Source organism: Carassius auratus, chromosome 7, assembly GCF_003368295.1.
Source record: "Carassius auratus strain Wakin chromosome 7, ASM336829v1, whole genome shotgun sequence".
NCBI lineage: Eukaryota > Metazoa > Chordata > Actinopteri > Cypriniformes > Cyprinidae > Carassius > Carassius auratus.
Window position 1 is genome coordinate 4841009 of NC_039249.1, and position 17702 is coordinate 4858710.

A 17702-nucleotide genomic window follows, 5' to 3' on the forward strand; every position below is an offset into this window, starting at 1 on the left:
AGATTTCTAAAAAGGCAAATTGTGCAATAAAATGAAGGAAATAATTGCAAGGGGGCATTGGTGCAATGGATTGGGACAAGCTGCATGGGGAAGCCAGGTGGGTGACATCAGTGTTAAGAAAGCAGTGTTGAGGTAACGGCTGCTGTGCCTTACAGGAGATAGGAGGGGGACTCCGCTGACGTCCTCTGAATCTCCCTCAAGGAGAAACACGCATATCGACAAAAACAAGTAGGGCGCTTTGAATCGACGCTGCTTGCTTTCGTGGAAATGTGTTTTGACGTTTTGCTGCCTACATCCAGCATTCAGACAGGCGCGTGCGTTATAAAATCCTCGATGCATTCTTTTCCCATCATCCATGTTTCCGGACCTACACCCATAACAACAACCTCATCATCCTCACCACAGTGAAGGTGATGAAGCTGGTGGGGAGATGGTCAGAACCGAGAGACTATTTGAGAAGATATGCATGCACTTGATGTGTGAAGGGCAAGGAGGAGACGGAGAGTGCGGGTGGGTAATGTGGCGTTATTCATGCGATTTCGCCCAGGCTGCTGCTCTCGAGCAAACGTATCGGGACCAGCGGCGGATGGGGTGACTTACCCGAGGGCCGCCCGCCAATCCTGAAGCCCGGGGTGCCTCCGTGGGGCTCGAGGGACGGAGGAAAGATGCAGGAGGCGACGGCTGATGGAGAGGAGCCCATTCCCAACAGAGCTGGGAGGGAAGAGGTGAGACGAGGGCGTGTAAATTCTCCAGATCCGAAATAAATTATGTATTTGTGTTTACATATACAGGTTAGCTGGTGTAGTACAGTAAGTATTAATGTTGAGCCGGGAAGGCGGTCACGACGTATATGGCAAGCCATTTTAACATTTGTTACTGACGACTTTTAATGACTTGCTAAACAATCCATCAGAGAATAGTTGTATCTTTGAGTTTCAGTAGTAACTATTAGATACTACTATTGCTAGCTAGTGACGGGTGTGCTTTTGAACATATACTATTCGGTTGTTAAGTGATGACGTAAGAATCGCTGTTTCCAGGTCCAAGCCTCAAATCGCTTGACTTGAGAATACTACCTCCGCAGCCGTTTATGAGCACTGTTTATTAATATTAATCATTTAAGTTAAACATTTTCAAATTCACAGTGTACACTACAGTCTCCATGCTCACAGCATCTCAAACACAAATACATTTTATATTTATTTACTTATATTTTCATTGTCTGGCTATCTGGGACTTCAGTATGGAGTAAAAGGTTAGGATTATAACTTTTTTGGTAGTATTATATCACAGTGTGAGTGTATATTAGCACCTTTTGTTGTTTTCTCGTGGTATCTGATAGAGTGTTTGGACACGGAAGCGGTGACACGTGATGTCAGACTTAACAAGTGGATAGTAAGGTTTATTATACTGTATATATTATATTTACAACACTTTTTAATGAAGTATTAACTATAGTTAACTGATAAACTATAAAACTCTAGTATACTTTTAGTTATTACTACAGTAAACTGTATTTTAGAATAATATAAAATATAAACGTAGTACAGTATTGGGTAAAATGATTTGTTTAAATCACTATAGTTGTTATATTACCACAGCAAATTAAGCCAAGTACTTTACTACAGTAGGGTTCAAAAACAGTATAGTATTTATTATAAATTACTATAGTATTTTTTGTTCATGTGGGTTCATTGTAGTTCTACTAGTACTTTTTAGATAGCTGAATGAAAAAGATACAGGTCATTATTGAATTGTTTATATAGCTATATCTATATAGTTTACCTCGGGGGTGCCTAATCCTGTTCCTGGATATCTACTTTCCTGTAAAGTTCAGCTCCAACCCTGAACGAGCATACCTGAACCAACTAATTAGGATCTGAAGGAGCACTTGATAATTACAGACAGGTGTGTTTTATCAGGGTTGGAACTGAACACTGCAGGTAGGTAGATCTCCATGCAGGACCAGGATGGACACCCCTGGTTTAGGTATAGTAACAGAAGTACTTACTGATTTTAAGAAGTAAATATTACAAGCCGTGTAAACAGCTTGCCACATGACATAATCAAGCTATACTCTTATCAGTATTTTAATCTTAAAATTGTTTTAGTGGGAAATATTGAGATCAGTTTAATAATATAGCGGGTTTCTCCACAGCAAACATTCTGCAGTATATTATTGTTAAGCATATGTTTTATCTCTGCACTGCAGTTTGTTGTTTCCCCAGATTTTTCTGTCCTCAGTCTGGCTATTTATTATTATTATTATTTTTTTTTTTTAAGAGGTTGTACCCTTGTATTTGCACATAATTTAATTGCACAAAAAAGTACTGTGGTTCTTTGGTAATATGCATGTCTTTAACCATAGGTCTTGACAGAGCTTTTCCCTTTTGGGCTGTTGTTTTACTACCAGCCTTCTTGGCAACATCTCTTTCTCATTTTATCTCCCAATGTACTTAGCACTTTCCTTTTTACATTTATACATTTATCATGTTCTTCTGTCTGATAGATGTCCTCTCATTGGTACAGTATCTGATCAATGAAGGTCTGTGTTATTTCAAGGCAGATAATGACTTTGGTTAGGTCAACAAATCTGTGACAATGCTCAAGACCAGAGTCAGCACTGACCTCCAGGCCCTCCATATTAACAAACTACAGCGTTTCTCTCTCTCTCTCTCTCTCTCTCTGTCTGTCTTTCTCTCTCTCCTCTATTCATTGGTGCTGACTTAAACTCCTGTCTCTTGTTACATGAAGATCAATAGAAATGGAGACAGGTTGAAGGGAAGAAAGCCGTGAGTCATATCAGAAATGCAGTTTTAAATTAATTTGGTTGGCAGCAGTAATAGGCTACAACAGATAGTGTGCTATTTCTGTACATTTTAGTATGACATTAATGTGGGACAGGCTGCTGAAGGAAGATGAAAGACTGAAGTTAAATGAAGAATGCTGAGAGAGTATCTGGCTTTGACGTATTGCTCCTCCTGCCAACATACTTAGCTCTTTGACTGTAAAGATGTATCATATTCCTTCTTTAACCAACGTCTTTCTCCGTATTATGTTCCTTTCTCTTGCATAGCCCACTTTCTTCCAGTCATTTTCAGCTAACCAAACCACAAATACCGATTTTTAAGATTCAAGTAGCTACAGTAGTCATTGAAAGGCCATAATCCTCTCTCTACTTCCACTTCGATTTTAACTTCTGAATTTGTGGTTTGGTTAATTAGAAAAAGAGTGAAAAAAAGAAGCTATGTAAGAGAGATTGTTACAAAGAGTGTTTGAGTGATTGCAACTGCGCATTTCAAATGTAGAATGTGCAGTTGTATTTTTTTTTCTATGTCTTAACATGGACAAGATTTACTGTATTTTTTTGTTTTTGTTTATTTGTTTCAGAAAACTTCACGTGCATCCCAGGTGACATGTTGAGAAAAGCATTCAGCATTCCTCATTCTTTCATTCTTTTTCTAAGTATTAAATATTTACAATAGTACGTTAGATTACAATACAAGTTTTGTAGTATTTATAAGATGATTTTGCTAAATGTTTGAAATAACGGTCCTGTGAAATCAGACTGTGAAGGATTCTCTGTCACAGTACATGAAAGAATGAATTGCAGACAACACTGTTGTTTATAGACTGAAAATGCTTAAAAATTCAGAATACAGTTGATACATAATTAGAATTTGCATAATGTTATCCATTAGGCTTAAAAATAATAGCAGACAGTTTGTCAAAGAGCAAAGAGCTTCTCAACAAGTGTTAACATACCTTTTCTGACAATTGCACTAAAAAGTGCTTGTCTGGAATCTCATGGATGGTTTAAGGTAATTAACTCTAAATTTTGCAACCTAATGTGCATGAAATTTATTTCAGGCCAGACCAAGAGTGTTTTTTTAATTTAACCATACAGGTAATTTTTAAATATAATTTGATATCTATTTTTTTCCCGGCACTAAAATCCAAAGTATGTCTTAATTATTATAAACTATTGTCCATATGCTCACTCTGACATATTCTGTCTACCTTCACGTCTCTGCAGCAGCATCCGGTGAAGCAGTCCTTGGCTGCCTCTCTGTGCCGCGAGTCTCACTGGAAGTGTCTTCTCCTCACTCTGCTCATGTTTGGCTGTTTTGGCACACTGGCCTGGTGCAAGCTGTACAAAGTTCCAGTGCTAGCTCCAACAGAGCCTGAGGCTGCGGTTGTGGAGCCCAGAGACCCCTCTACGACCTCAGCAATCTCCGATGTCTACATCCCCCTAGAAGTGGATCTGGATAGTCCCTGTTCCAGCGGCTACATTTATATTCCTCTCGCTTTCCTGGCAATGCTGTACGTGGTCTACCTGGTGGAATGCTGGCACTGCTATTCCAAGACGGCCATGTTGGCTCAAGCAGAGGTTGCGGAGGTTTATGAGCGTGTGCAAAGGCTGCAGCAAGCAACGCCGTGCATCTGGTGGAAGGCCATCAGTTACCACTACGTGCGACGAACAAGACAGGTAACACGCTACCGCAACGGGGATGCCTATACCACTACGCAAGTGTATCATGAGCGTGTAAACACGCATGCCGCCAGCTCAGAGTTTGACTATGCGAGGTATGGCGCCAAAGACGTTTCGAAGGAACTTAGAGGCCTGATGGATTACCCAGCGGTACGGCTGCGATTCACCAAATGCTTTAGTTTTGCCAGTGCCCGAGCAGAGGCTGCCTACCTCTTCCAGCGCGCACGGTTTTTCGGTGAAAATGAAGGGCTTGATGATTACATGGAGGCACGTGAGGGAATGCATTTGAAGAATGTGGACTTCCGTGAGCACATCCTTGCTTTTCCGGACCCGACCAGACAGCCCTGGTACGCCAGGTGTAAAGTTTTCTGGCTGGCCTCGGCTCTACTCTTGTCCTGGCCGCTTCGAGTCATTGCAGAGTATCGCACTGCGTATGTGCATTACCATGTAGAGAAACTGTTTGGCGATGCTGATGATAGGGGTGACGTAACTGAGAATAGTGGGGGCAACGAGAATGGAAGTGGGCCTGGACCTGGTACCGGATCAAGCTATCGTGCCATTTCACGTGTCAATACAGTGGACATGACTGAGCTGGAGTGGCACATTCGCTGCAACCAACAAATGGTGCCTAGCTACTCTGAGGCCCTGTTGATGGATCCTGGTTCAGGGGGTAACCAAAGTACTTACGCTCCTCCAGCCGGGCAGGGAACTAACTCAACAACGGGTGGCCCAACTCTTCCAGTGGCCTTCGCTTCAGCATACTTGCTCCAGAACTGTCCTCGTTGTCGGCGCACCACAAGCAGTGCTTCCTTGCCATCCCGGTTGAGAGGCCCAACTGCAGCCCTTCTGAGTGGAACCATGGCTGGGATGAGAGCTAGTGGATCAGGAGGTGGTCCTGGAGGCCCGGGACGGCTGGTTCTGAGCAGAAGTGGCTTCTCATTGGGGCGTCTCCAGGCTCCTCGGCCGTCATCCCTCTTCCACTCCCGAAGTGTCGGTGCAGGATTAGCAACAAGAGGAGAAGAGACAAGTGGGGGAGGTGGTTTCTTAGGTTTGGGAGCTAGACAAGATGAAGAGAGCAGAAGAGTGCTGGGGGAAGAGGGGGATGAGGATGACGAGGTGCCAAATGTGGTAGAAAGAGAAGAAGAAGAAGAAGATGAGAGAGACGGGGAGGAAAGAGAGCAACAGGAGGATGCAGAACAGGAGGAAGCAAGGGAAGGAGACAGACCTCCTACATATCAGGATGCCTTTTTCTTCCCTGTGTTGATTGTGCATGGAGAGGAGAGTTGCCATTCAGGTGAGGACATTTCCTGAAGAGCTCCCATCAAAAACCGTTTTGAGGTTGCAGGGATAATATAGACGATTAGAAAAGTCATGGCCAAATAGAATGTGAAGGAAGCGATTTGTGAATTGAGCTCCATTCCCCTTGGTCACTGTTGCTAACTCAGACAAACTTTACAGAATATACCATAGGAATCAACTAGGGATATACATTCACAATGAGTTTTTACATTGTAATGCATGCATATAATTAATGAGTACAAAAAAAAAACTGATGAGAATCCTGACCACGGAAAACTGAAAAGACAAATAATTTTTAAAAGATGAATCAATATATATTTGGTTAAACTTGTATCAACTCTATGTACTTTGTGGAACAGTCAACAGTGTTTTACCATAATATAAGTAAAATTGCATTTAAAGTATCCAATCTCTCAGCTCCATCAGAGACTTTCATTAAAAGTGCATGTCTGAGAAAACAATGAAAGGCAACAGTTGCTAAGTGGGTTTGGTCAGTTAATTTTTTATGGCAGCACTTAGGGAATGATCAGTTGGTTCAGTTTAATACTGAGGCAAAAATCGACCAAACAATGACTGATGTTAATATAAACTTATCTATGCAATAAAGAAACCGCAAGAGAGTGTTTGTAAAAATGTAAAGGGATGCACAACAAAAGAAGAACCTTCAATAAACTGCACCTCCTCTGGTCATGGAGCAAAGGACAAGACTATTGGAAAGTCTTCCAAAGATCATGAAGAGAACAGAACAGTTCAGTTCATCAAGAGGAATGTTATTAATCTATACACATAGCCAACATAAAGCTGTGTCCCACAAGTCAAAAATAAGTTTTGTTTTACTTAAAGAAAAAAGAAAAGAGGAACCTCATTAACTTGCACAAAAATGTTGGGATTCATCTTCTTGAAACATTTCATTGTAACTATTTGTTCAGTTGTTCTTTTTCAAACATTTCCCTCACTGCATCTACTGTTCTTATGAAATGGATCTTTGATAGAACTAATGGATTCCATTATTACTGAAAGGAATATAATCCTATTAAGCTATTTTCTTGCAGCTTCGCTGAGAGTATTTTCTTTCTGCAGGCTTGCAAGTCCCAGTAACACATTTTTGGTTTGCTTATCAGAAAAATAAGTTTGTGGAGATGTTTTCTCAGAAGAAAAATCTTGCTTTTGTGGGCTGCTGTAATCCTTTTTTGTTCACTGTATGTATTTTGTATTTATTGTTTGTCAATAATTGTTTATTTGTACATCATATCACCAATTTGCCTCGTGAAGAGCTTGACACAGAAGAGCACCTCACAGACATAAATAATGGTACAGCATGTTGTCCTCCATCGTAGCCTCTGTGCTCGTCTTTTATTGGCTGAAGTGTCATGTGAATAAATAGGCCAGTCGTAGATGAGACTGCTTAGTGTGCCAAGATACATCCATCTCCTGGTAACTGTGGATCCTCGTGAGACATCTTAGTAGTGAGTTCACTGCAGCATACACATGTGAATGTTTAATATCTGGAAAATGTGTAAAAATGCAAATCTTCCTACTTGTGTTATGCTGTCAAGCTTCAAATATAATCTGCAAATACACTTTGGAAGCAGAAATGCACATGCTTAGTCCTACCATAAGTCTACAGCATGCAGACATGCTCTCTCATGTATCCTTTAGCAGGTCACATAGATGTTGCAATAGTACTGCAAATAATTTAAAACACCTTTGATTAAGAAAAAGAAAATGTTCTTGCAATACTGTCCAAATGTTCTGTCACAACGTGAATGTTGATCTAACAGTGTTGTGGTGTCTATTTAAATCACAATGAGAATGTAAAGTATGTCATCCGTGTTTGACAGTGCAGTGTGTTTCATCCATTCGCCTCTTGTTGATACCCAGAAGGTGGAAACCTGGATTCCCGGAATACTTGAATTTCTAGAAATTGGAATTTTTCAATTTGATGCACAACTGTCTTCTAGAGATGGATGACGAGAGTTTTTATTTTGTATTATTATTATAATTTGCAGAAGGTTCAGGCAGTCTTGAAATCAACTGTCTGTATGTTTGGCATGTGTGTGTTTCCAACTACCCTTTTGAGACTTACATAAGAAACCTTTAATATTCAATGGTAGCATCAAAAAGCAATACTTTACTTTTTGTGACAATGACATTTCAGATGTAGCTAAATTCACTGAGATGTTTGCAGGAGCTTTACATTTGTCCCTCCCCAAAATGACTAGGTTGTTAGCAAACAAAATATTGCTGTTATGCCTCAAACAGGTTTGCCTGAATTATTTTTTACAGTGGATTGGCTCGGAGTTATGAAAGCAAGTGTGTGTTTTGGAGCCTGTGGGCAGACTGAAAAAAATAAAAATAAGGATCATGATAAACGTAATACTGATGGAACATAATAAACTGCTTAATTTTAAATCTTATTTGTGCCTTGACATTGTTTCAGTTGCATCTTGACATTGCATCAACTTGGTGTCTATCATTTTGGAAACTGAACTGCTAATTTAATAATTTGTTGTGTAAAAAAATTATTTTGACAGTCTGATCAAACAATGAAAAAACATGCTTGTAATTCATTCAACACACTGCAACGGGAAGGTAAAATCAAATGCATACGACCTACCCATTGCAGTGCTTCCTACAATTTATAATGCTAATATGCTATCCAGACATGTCTACAGGTTTAATCTCACATTTGTAATTGTTTTTATTTCTAAAATGCCCTTGTTTGTAGAGCTGCTTCCTTATGTCACCGATTAAGTTGAATGTTTTGAAGTCCCCATTAGGTTTAGTATTCATAAAGAGCTTGTTAAAGTTTATGGATGTTAGCAGCATAGCCTACCTGGAACAACAGCAGTTGTATAAACGAATCCACCAATCCGAATTAAACACACAGGTTGTGTTGTGTTACGCCGCCTTCTGGCCAGTGCTGGTATTACAGACTGATTTTGTTGCTAAATCAGACTACCCTAGCAAACTTTTCTTCCAAAACCACCTAGCAACATATTTAATTTTTTTTGTTTTATTAATATTGCAACTTTTAATAAGTGACTCAAATGATAAAAGGAACATTTACCATTTATTTGCTATTTGCAATTGTTTAATAATAATAATTTTAAAATAATTTAGTAATAATTGTTCATTTATTATATATTTTGTTAGTAGCTTACACTTGATCAGTTGGTACACTGCAGGACAAATATCTAGAAAAATTGGAAAAGGGACTAGTAATTTTCCAGGAAATTATCTCTTTCATATTAACATTGTAGATTGTGCCCTATTTACACACTTTTCTTAGAGTGTAGCATACTAACTAGCCTACTATTACACTGTTTAAAACTGTACAATTGTTCAGAATGTGTAGTTTTACTTGTTTACAATCTAATTAAAAAAAAAAATTTAATCGTTAAAAAAGGTGTAAGTTTCGAAAAAATGTATTAATACAAACTATTTTAAATGAACATATATAAAACAAATTTTCAACTATACTACTTTTTTTGCTGAGATTTGATGCAGACACACAATTTTGTTAGTTTAATCCTTATAGTCTACTTTTATTTACATGCAAAATATAGCCTACACAAATTGTAAACTAAATCTTATGAGAATGCCTCTCAGCTGTCTCTCTCTCTCAATCCTGTCGTATTTAATAGATTTAGTAGATTTAAGCCACTCGTTAGAGAAAATCACGGATTTAACAGACACAGACACGCTGAATCGCTCACAGATAGCAAGCAGAAAAACTGCACGAGCAAGAAAGGAAAGTCTTGTAGGTTTGGTATCTTATCTGATTAATGTGGAAAGTAATTTGCGTTTTTTAGCTATCTGTGTTCAACTGTAGACTTAAGTTTGTTTTGCATGCCGAGTTGTCAAATACAAGAACTGCATACAAAACACTCACAATACCTTTTTTGAATGAAGTCACTGAGGTTGTAACGACTTTACCCTTTTGTTGTTTTTATACGGTCTCGTGTTTTAACAGGAGTTAATGTTTGCATTGTGACTGATGTGAGAGGGGCTCGGTAAGCCTCTGTAAACCGCTTGATACCGCTCGAAGCCCGGCGGATCAAACCCAGGATGAGGCGTCATAACTGATGATTGACGCATTAAATGACAGGCCTTGGTAAGCACTATGTAAATCATCTATACTTTGGGAAGCAGCTCGTGAGTTTCTGCCCGTTGAAGAAGGTGTAGAAAACACACACACACACACACACACACAAAGAGTCTTCTATATTTTTCGTCAACATTTAGGAGTAGATTAGTGGATATAGGCCTATGTTTAAAAATATTTAGTTAAGCCACCAAGGGTCTGTTTCCTTAAAGGGGTAGTGCACCCAAAAATTGTCATTGTCCTGTTGTTCCAAACCTGAATGAGTTTCATCTGTTAAACACACACACACACACACAAGAGACTATAGAAGTCAGTGGCTACCGCCGGTGCTGTTTCGATTTTGCTACCTACCATTAAAACAGTAATAGGTAATATAACTAGACAAAAAAATGCTACCGGTCAAATTATGGTTTATTAGCGTCTACCTACCCCAACCCTAAACCTTTCTTTACAGCAATGTAAATACAGTATGTGTTGTTTATGGTTGTGATTAGAATGGATAGAGCTACAGCCAGAAACCAACAATATTTTTTCTGCCTATTAGATTGTGTTTTATTAATGTCTACATATACCCCAACCCTGTACCCACCCCTTACAGTAATGCAAATACAGTAATTATTGTTATTGTAAAGCAAGAGTTCACCTAAATATTAATATCCACTCTCGGGCCATTTAAGATGTTTCATACAAACATGCAGCTTCTTGCTTTCCAAGATATTAATTGATGCACTGGAGATGTGTGGGTTACTTTTTTTTTCTTTTTTTCTTTTTACAAAAAACTGCTTTTTTTGATTCTTAATTTGACGGCACCCATTCACTGCAAATGAACCATTGGTGAGCAAGTGATGCAGTGCTAAATTTCTCCAAATCTGTTTATATGTAGAAACAAACTACATCATCTTGCCTCAAATTGTATGGAAAGGGGTGCCATTAAATTAAATCATTAAATAAAAAATATCAAAGACGTCATCATGCACCTTTAATGTATAGACATTGTGAGACCATAAGCACTTGGTTGACAAATAAAATTTATTTGAAATGTTCACACATCCATAAACTCTGACATAGCAGGTTATACAAAAGATTTAGTATTCATAAAAAAGTCAGTGAATAATCCATAACCAGTAGTTATAAAACAATAGTAGTAAGTTAAATGAAAATGTACAAAATGTTGCAGGAAAAAAAGGAGGGGAAATTATCAGATGATGATGAAGCATTTAGTGGACACTGGATGTGGACACTGTGTTTTCGGGATGGGCGGAAGGACACTGTGTTTCTGAGGACTTTAGCGCTGTGGGCAGCACCTCAGATTTGGCACTTTGCCTGTGGAAAGCAGATACCATCAGAAGCTAAATTATGGATTTATGTCCCTGTCATCCCAAACACACACACACACACACTCCTACCTCCCGTGGCTGTGTGCAGGAAAAAGCCATTAAAAAATGACATCTCTACTGGGCACAAGATTAATAGCCAAACATTCTTGGAAAGACGCTCTCAAGCAGTTTTGCTCATGTTAAGGACACTAAGGACTATGAATAGGAGAAATGTGAAATTAGGCGGAAAAATCACTTATGGGAGAGTCCTGGCTCACAAAATAGGCACAGGAGCACCGTCTAATTGGATTTATGGAGTAATTCATATAAACAGACAGCAGAGGGCGAAATGTTGCACATTAACAAAGAGCAGGCTTAAGTTAAAAGTTACAGTACAGTAGTTTACTTGCTTTGACTCCAGGTCAGTTAGGTTCAATTTAATGGTTGCTATTCTACAAAAGTCTTTGAATTGACATATGTACTCATGAAATGTCCTTTTTTTGAAGGTTTGAGTATGAACTCCTCAAGTTTATTTTTTTATACTGTTTTGCTGCTTATGAAAACAATGACAATGTTGTCAGATTTGATTATGCTCTTTGCATAAAGCCGTGTCTCAATCAGTTCAGGTCACACCACCAATCTGGCAACCGCACACTATCACCTGCCAGGACTGTGCTGCCAGCTTCAGATCAGTAACCATGGCTACTAACCCTTGGTAAAAACCCATATACTGGAGCTGCCAAAATCCTCTCGGCTCGGCTAGCCAACCGCTAGCCAGCAGTGTGATTGTCAGTGCGAGCGTATGTACGTGTGAGTGAGTGTGTTCAAGAGGCACAAAGACTGCTTTAGACATCCACTAAGAATGTCCTGGCGGTTTAAGAAGGGCTCTGTTTCAGAAGGGGGTCACTGATGGGTCCTCTCCTTCTGACCGGATCTCTGACCCTTTGTTACGCTGGAGCAGAACCAGAACTGCTATGATCAGCCAAAAGAAGAAATTCACCCATACTGCTGTCTGAGAGAGAGAAAGAAAGAAAAAAACCTTTATTGAAGATGTAATAAATAATACAGCTAAAATAAATAATTTTAGAATGTTGTAATTAAAGGCATTGCATAAAAATAACAGAAAAAAAAAATATTTTAAAAAATTGCCATGCATGAAATTTCACTCAGATTTCACAATAAAAAACATGTAGGCCATTGTAATTACTGACATTGCACAATAAAATATTTATAATAATAATTAAAATAAATAATAAAATATAATCATTTGATGCTTATATTATATTAATGATGATCTTATCATTATTATTATTTTTCGATTGGCATGTATCAAATTTCACTTTTTAGGTTTTTACATTTTTTGTACCTCTTATAAATTATATTAGAATGATTCCTGAAGGATCGTGTAACACTAAAGTAATGGCTGCAAAAACATCATTACAATAGAAAATTAATTTGTAACACTGTTACAATATTAGGAATTATTATTATTTATTTTTTTTAGCTTTTTGACCAGAAGTACATAAAATAAAATAAAATGCTATAATATTTATATAAACAGCTAGTTCTAGCTAGTTGCCAAAACAGCATTTCTCATTTTAATTTAGATTAACATGATGTACTTAAATAACTCAAACTGAAATAAAATTACATTTAAAAACGATTTAAGATATGTAAAATATGACATATTTCACAAAAAATATAGCTATAATAAAAACACCAAATTACTAAAACTTTAACAGAATTTAAAACAAAAATGGAAAATACAAAAAAATAAGAACTAATTCAAAATATATATGAAATGCTATTGTAGTATCTCAGTGTGTTTGGCTACAGTACCTCTACAGTGTGTAGTCTGGAGTAGAACTGACTCTCATTTATAGGACTCGTCCAAGGCTTATTTTGTGCTTCTTCACACCTGCAAATGCACAAAACCTACAAGTCATTTATGGTTGTTATCATGGACAATACTGTCTGCCTGCAATGATCAAAAGCTATTACAGAGGTCTCCCTCGCACTCACCTGGTTATATTTTTCACTGTTTGAATCACTGAGTCACACAGTCTGTCTCGGACGATTTTCAGGATGCATCCCGTCACCAAGAGGAAGAAGAGGAAGACTCCAGACAAGCCAAGAGTAACAGTCATCCATAATTTCTCTCGGATATATCAGACAACATTGCACATTGTTTGCATTACATTTTAGAAAATAAAATATAGTTACAATTATAAAATTTTTATCTTAATGTATTTAAACTGAGCTTAAACTGCATTTATTTTTCATGAGTTGTAATGAAAAAGACGTCATCTGTTCATATGAACAAGGTTTCACACCCTAAAAAAAGTTTTTTCCTACACTCTAAAAACGGCTGGGTTATTTTTTAACCCAAAATGCTGGGTTGAGTCTGTTGGGTCATTTTGTTGGGTTATTTAATTTCTTTTTAAACACTTTTGGGTAGTTTCAATTTACCAGGTGTTGGGTTAAACCTGCTGGGTTGCGTCGCTGGGTTGTTTCAGGCCAGCGCTGGGTTATTTAACGCGCCTTGAAGATGTTTAAATCGCTCCCCAACTGTCACTTTGGAAGAACAACGGGGCAAAGCCACGGCTTTCTACTGTTTTAAGGTAAGTTTATTTAATGTTTTCAATAATAATTATTTTAAATTGGCAGAATTATAACTTTTTTTTTGCAGCAACAATACTGTTAAACGTCCACAGGCCAACATTATTTACGTTAACTGATGAACTGTTTACCTCAAACGGCCAACCTACGTTACGCGACTCGCATAATCGTGTTAAGGTATCTGAGACGACAGATTAATAAAGTTTTATTAAGTTTCAGACAGTGACTGATGGCTGAAATATGCGAATACCTGTGAAAATAGAGGAAAAAGTAGTTTCTGACACTGAAAAGCGAATTTGATATTTAAGTGAGTCAAATGAGTTCAAAAAGTGAATACGACTTTCTGCTCTAATGTAAACGCCCGCAGTTGTCCATATCGACATTTAAATCATACAAATTACGTACAATATAGTCGGACCGCAGGTCTAAAAGAACCGACGACCCAGTTCAAGTAAACCGGTTCAGTAATTCTCGAACAAAGTGATTCCCGGAAAAGAATCGACGTCTCAGGGCATTTCAAAGTGCGCGCACGCACAGCGAGTGACGCTGGCCGCGTTAGTGAAGTGATTTGATGCTTTTGTGGTTTATAAAGTCTTTTTACATACAAATTATAATTCAAAATGTGTTTTTTTCCTGTCAGAAAAGCGCATGGATACATTTGTGAGAGAAAAACTCGTCGAGTGCAGTCTTATTGAGGCGTCTAACGGTAAGTTCGTGTTTATTATACATTTTACATAATTGTTTGTCTGTGATAATCAACTAACGTTAACCCTCACGTAACTTAAACGCACATATATTTTTATTTCGTGCTATAGTTAAAGCTGCACCAGAATGTACCTAATTTATGAGCGTAAACATCATATATTAATTTTCCAGATCGTGTTTTTGACTTGTCCTCATCACTTTGGTACATCTATAAGTTTTTATATATGGACTGTTTTACCTACGTGACTTGTCATAGAAATGTCTGTGTGCGCGCATGCAGTGTGATCTCCCTTATCTGTGCCAGTGACTGTGTGTGTTTGATATAGCCAGCATATTAACATAAAACTGTGATTTATAATGACTGGAACATCCCATTGATTAGACAGTTTGAAAGCACACCTTTCAGCCAATCACTAGAGCAAATTCTGCTTCTGTAGACCAACTCATAGGTGAATTTAACTCATAATCATGATGGGTCAATTTCATGGTTAACTTCACACAGTTAATTGAACTGAATCACTGTTATTAAAACAATTTGTATTTTTTCTTTTTTTAAACTTTATTTTAAAGGTTGGAACAAACATGGAATTCCTTAACTGAGCAGAGTCCACAAAACCCCATCCAATTGTCATGGCGATTTAAAAATGTCAGCAGATCTCTCAGGCATTGATCATAATCAATGGACAGGTAAGGATATGCTGCACTATTTTCAAAAGGAATTGCAAATTGTATATTTAATTGTATTTTTCCACATGTGGACATATACATTGTGAAATAGTCCAAACTCAATTGAAAAGCATTTGTATTTCAGATGCCTTACACAGAAAGCTGTCAATTTGTGTCAAGGGTGGGACTATACTATGAGGCGTGTTTGTATTGGGAGATATTTTGTAGTTTTTACCCCAAATCTCTCACTGTTTGCACTCTGATGCACGTCAGCAAACAACATTGAAGTTCTACTCTTATTTACCTAGCTGCATCTTACCCTATATTTTATACCTCAGGTGAAAAGCATTTGGTTAATGGTGAATATTGACCAATAGTACCATGTGGCTCTAACGGTTAGCAGGGGATAGTAGCTGCATTTGGGGTAAAAATGACAGAATTATTTATTGTGTGAGGTGCCAAGAATATAGGAAGATCCGGGTTTCACTGTCTGTTCTTTATCACACATCTCTCGGAGTGGCAGCTGCCTTTAGTAGTGCCTTAACCTCCATTGTTCAAAGCATTTTGCACAGTTGTCTTTGAGTGACGTCACCTCCCAATACAAACACTCTCCATAGTATGGTCCCACCTCTGACAAAAATTGACAGTTTTCAATGTGAGGCATTGGAAATTCAGATGCTAAAGATTCCATTTGAGTTTTGGCAGGTAACATGTGCGACACAGTGAAAAAACAGACATGGTAATTCATAAAACCTCATGTACTTGTTCTTATGTTGCATCTATGCTAACATTAGTCTGTTTCTCTCTTATTCCAAGGTCACCGTAGCCACCCGTATCCAGTACGTATCCAGACCAGATGGAGATCATCATCTAGAAAGGACCTCTACATCCCTGAAAGACAGCGGAGACCAGGACAACTAGAGCCCAGATACAGATCCCCTGTAAAGACCTTGTCTCAGAGGAGCACCAGGACAAGACCACAGGAAACAGATGATTCTTCTGCACAATCTGACTTTGCTGCAGCCTGGAATTGAACTACTGGTTTCGTCCGGTCAGAGGAGAACTGACCCCCAACTGAGTCTGGTTTCTCCCAAGGTTTTTTCTCCATTCTGTCACCGATGGAGTTTTGGTTCCTTGTTTTTCTTTAGTTGGGGACAATTAATATCAAGCGATATCATTCACTTGATTGCACAGAGGGACGATACATCACTGAATCAATGACGAATTGACTTTAACTGAAAACTGAGTGTTTACTTTTGTCCCTTTGCATTATTACACACTATTTTCCTATTTAATACTGTAAAGCTGCTATGATGCAGTATTTGATCAATATGACAGGCTTATTACTCATAATACATGGAAAATACAGCTACAAACTGACTTTGTTTTTCCATTTGAAATTTGGCAGTCACTATGCATTCATGAAAACTGAAACCGTAATTTTTGTTCAGTGTTTTTGAAACAGTGTTTTTGTTCAAGATTTGCAATTGTGTTTGGATTGTCACAATTTGTCACATGTGGAAAACGTAATTGAAAATATGATTAGCAATTCCTTTTGAAAATTGTCCTTCCATAGACAGGCTCTATAGCAGACTACACTGCTCTCAGGTGTAGATCTTTGCTTCAGAGCTTAAGTGTTTGACAATAGTTCACCCAAAAATGAAAATTGTCACTAATTATTCACCCTGGTCTGAAAGCTCTCGAATATCAACGAAAATATCTTAACTTGTGTTCTGAAGATGAACGAAGGGCTTACGGGTTTGTAACGACATGAAGTTGAGTAATAAATGACAGAATTTTCATTTTTGAGTGAACTATATGTTGAACTACCCTAAGTAGTGCACATCTACCTACGTAGTAGTCTTTATATACTTGATATAAATTTAAGGACATCTTTAAATGATTTTACATTTAAATTTAAAGAATGTTAATTGTCAATGTCATTTCACTGTGTATTTAAATAGCTAAAAATCTCAAAATGTAATAGTTAAACAGCTAGACACAGGTCATTCAGAAATAATTTTCTTATTTATTGCAACTGTATTTCTGTGTTTTTTATTTATTTATTTTGCATTTGCTGGAAACAAAAAAAGGGAAAATTCCATGTTGTTTGTCATTGGTACAAATTTTTGAATGTCAGATGGCATTAAAAATATTTTTTAACAGTCTAAATAACCTGTATTCTTCATTATTCATTAATCCATGATTGCTTTGTTAAGCAAAAGTGAAATTATGAGAGTAACCCAGCAAGAATAACCCAGAATCATAAAAATGCAAACCCACAAATGGTAAAAATGACTCTATCTTGGGTTTTCTCAATAACCCAGCATGCTGGGTTAAAATGTGTAAACCAGCATGCTGGGTTACTTTAACCCAGCATGTGTTCTGTCCAATATTTACCCAGTGCTGGGTTGCCAATTGGGTTATTTTTAACCCAGCCATTTTTAGAGTGTAGTTTTTCCATTTAATAATGGTGCATTGAGGGGATTCTTATAAT

The 17702-nt window shown here is 37.8% G+C and overlaps 1 protein-coding gene and 1 pseudogene across 1 annotated transcript; one reads left to right on the forward strand and one right to left on the reverse strand.

Moving 5' to 3' along the window:
* Positions 1 to 38: 38 nt before the first annotated feature.
* On the forward strand, positions 39 to 8203 carry LOC113105602 (transmembrane protein 151B-like). The gene is made up of 2 exons (XM_026266766.1): positions 39 to 725; positions 4037 to 8203. Exons 1-2 carry the CDS (start codon positions 666 to 668, stop codon positions 5801 to 5803), a joined length of 1827 nt encoding a protein of 608 aa, XP_026122551.1. The 5' UTR covers positions 39 to 665; the 3' UTR covers positions 5804 to 8203.
* A 2716-nt stretch (positions 8204 to 10919) lies between these two features.
* LOC113105608 (transmembrane protein 179B-like) lies at positions 10920 to 13619 on the reverse strand (annotated as a pseudogene).
* Between the last annotated feature and the right edge of the window lie 4083 nt (positions 13620 to 17702).